The sequence below is a fragment of the Penaeus monodon genome, chromosome 33 (genome assembly GCF_015228065.2).
Source record: "Penaeus monodon isolate SGIC_2016 chromosome 33, NSTDA_Pmon_1, whole genome shotgun sequence".
Lineage (NCBI taxonomy): Eukaryota > Metazoa > Arthropoda > Malacostraca > Decapoda > Penaeidae > Penaeus > Penaeus monodon.
Genome location: NC_051418.1, coordinates 10234118 through 10236171, shown reverse-complemented (window position 1 = coordinate 10236171; position 2054 = coordinate 10234118). Strand labels below are relative to the sequence as shown.

General features: G+C 42.8%; 1 protein-coding gene across 2 annotated transcripts in view; it reads left to right on the top strand.

Annotated features, from left to right (window-relative positions):
• Positions 1-2054, top strand: part of LOC119593991 (protein O-GlcNAcase-like) — an 11665-nt gene that overhangs the window by 7171 nt on the left and 2440 nt on the right. For both annotated transcript variants that reach the window (XM_037943016.1, XM_037943015.1), the window contains 2 exons: positions 947-1032; positions 1705-1901. In XM_037943016.1, the coding sequence (XP_037798944.1) occupies positions 947-1032; positions 1705-1901 (283 nt within the window). The remainder of the gene's footprint in view (positions 1-946; positions 1033-1704; positions 1902-2054) is intronic.

Sequence of the window (2054 nt, the reverse complement as noted above, 5' to 3'; positions counted from 1 at the left end):
ATGATATGGACTGAGGTCAATTACTGATTCTAGCTAGGGTCAGCCACATGCGCTTGCGTTGCGCTGTAGGGCAAGCGATGCGTGCGCTAGCAAACCCGCGCTAAGGGTGTTGCGTTGCATTATGGAGAACTGCAAACAGGTATGGTAAACTTGATTCTTTATCCCTGTCTCAGATATTCTTCGACTATGAGTACAAGCATATGGATATGGAACTTGTTGTCCAAATCCTTTAATTCAAGACCCGTGAGCTCATGAGTCAAGGCTGTACTGTATGTCAAGGAACATCTGAGGGGTCTCTGAATAAGGATATTAAAATTGCTTTTCTTCCAGATGGTAGAGCATTTCTCTTGTCCTCTGTCTCCTGTGTAATTGTTCTGTATTGCCAGCCCCAATCTCAGGGACTGACTTGTTTTTCAAACAAGCTTTCATAGCAAGTCAGTTTGGTTGAGGGGGTGTGAGTGATCTTAGTTTGAATCTTAGTATTTCTTTTATGAATTTGGCTTTTGCCCTTGGTTTAGGAGACAGGGAAGAAGAGACATGCTCAGTATTCTCATTATACTCTTGTGCGCATCATGCGGTGGCGCTAGGCAATTTAGTTAGGGTGCGCATTTGCGGACTTCTTACTTTCAGAGAGACACACCCTTTCCCTCCCTCCATAGCAGCAGCAGCTGCTACAGTTAGTTATGTGGCTGAAGTTAGGCCCCCTACAAAGTGTCTGGAGCTGCTCGTGAAATATCAGTCTTTAATGTACATTAATGTTGCAGTTTGGAAGAGCCTCTCTCTCCAGATGTCATAGTTTTGAATTAACATTACTTTCAAGTATTAAAGGTTGTAAGAGTAAAAGCAGGTCATTGTTGACTGCTCATGTTGATCATATATAAGCGTGATTAACCCTAACGGCTGAGTTGCGTGTAGTGAGTGGTTACCATTTGCATCGTCACTGCAGGGTTCAGTAAGGGATGGCGTGAAGCATTTATGTCTGGCGACCAGGAGCCGTGGGTCTTCAGGGGAGGACTGACCGCCGAACTGCAAGTATGTATCCAACATACCTTGGGATAGGCATGTACAGAAACCCTGATGGACTGCATTGACATCTCTTAAATATTTTCAACAAATTCAACATATTGTTGAGGTGGGTGATTTTATTAGGAATTAGGGAGCTAGTACTAGTGAGATCTGATGCAATCAAGGATTCTGCTTGCTTCACCCCATGTGCGCAGCGCTGCTTTGCGACCTGAGTACCACTTTTCCTGTTAATGCAATGGTCTTCAAAGTAGATCGCTTTTGCAGGTGCAAGAGGAAACACGAAGAATTTTCGAGATGGGAGGTCACCATCCAATGCGCATCAGCGTTTAAATTTTTTATACCGTGTATAGATGCAACATGGTTCGTGCTGCGTAACATAAATATAGCGAAATAAATGTTCCCTATGTGAAAATGTGGTACTCAGGTATTCATTTATGATACACCTCGGGGACCAGTGGAGATACACCAACTCATAACAATTTCATTGGGAAAATGATACTTATTCAAATTCATATTATGTAAGTACTTTTTCACACTAAAGGGGAAATGGAGGGTTTATTTAATGGTATGTAATGGTGGTTCTACTCTACTTGTACTGCATTGGTGTATCTCCATCTTGTCTTCCCACATTTAGGTGTATCAGCATATCATTCATACTCTCTTGTGTTGTGCCCACAGCGGCTCATACCTGTAGATGCAAGCAACGACCTCTTTGTGTACAAAACCCCAGAAGTACCATTAAATCATGCATACGTTATCCGGCCATACCTGCCTGAGGATCGTGCTAAGCTGTACAGATTAATTCTGCGGACGTCAGATGATGGCAGAGATGGTACTACACTATATGCAGCTCACACTGATTTACCTGGTGACTTGTAAGTCGTTTAATACAGTTTTGGTGAAAATTAGTTGCCATTTTAGCTGTGATATAAGATTCTGAAAATACTCATTTGCATATATACACCCCATCCTCAACACTACCCCATCTCCAGGATCCCTACTTCTTCGCCTACCACTCCTCCTGTCAC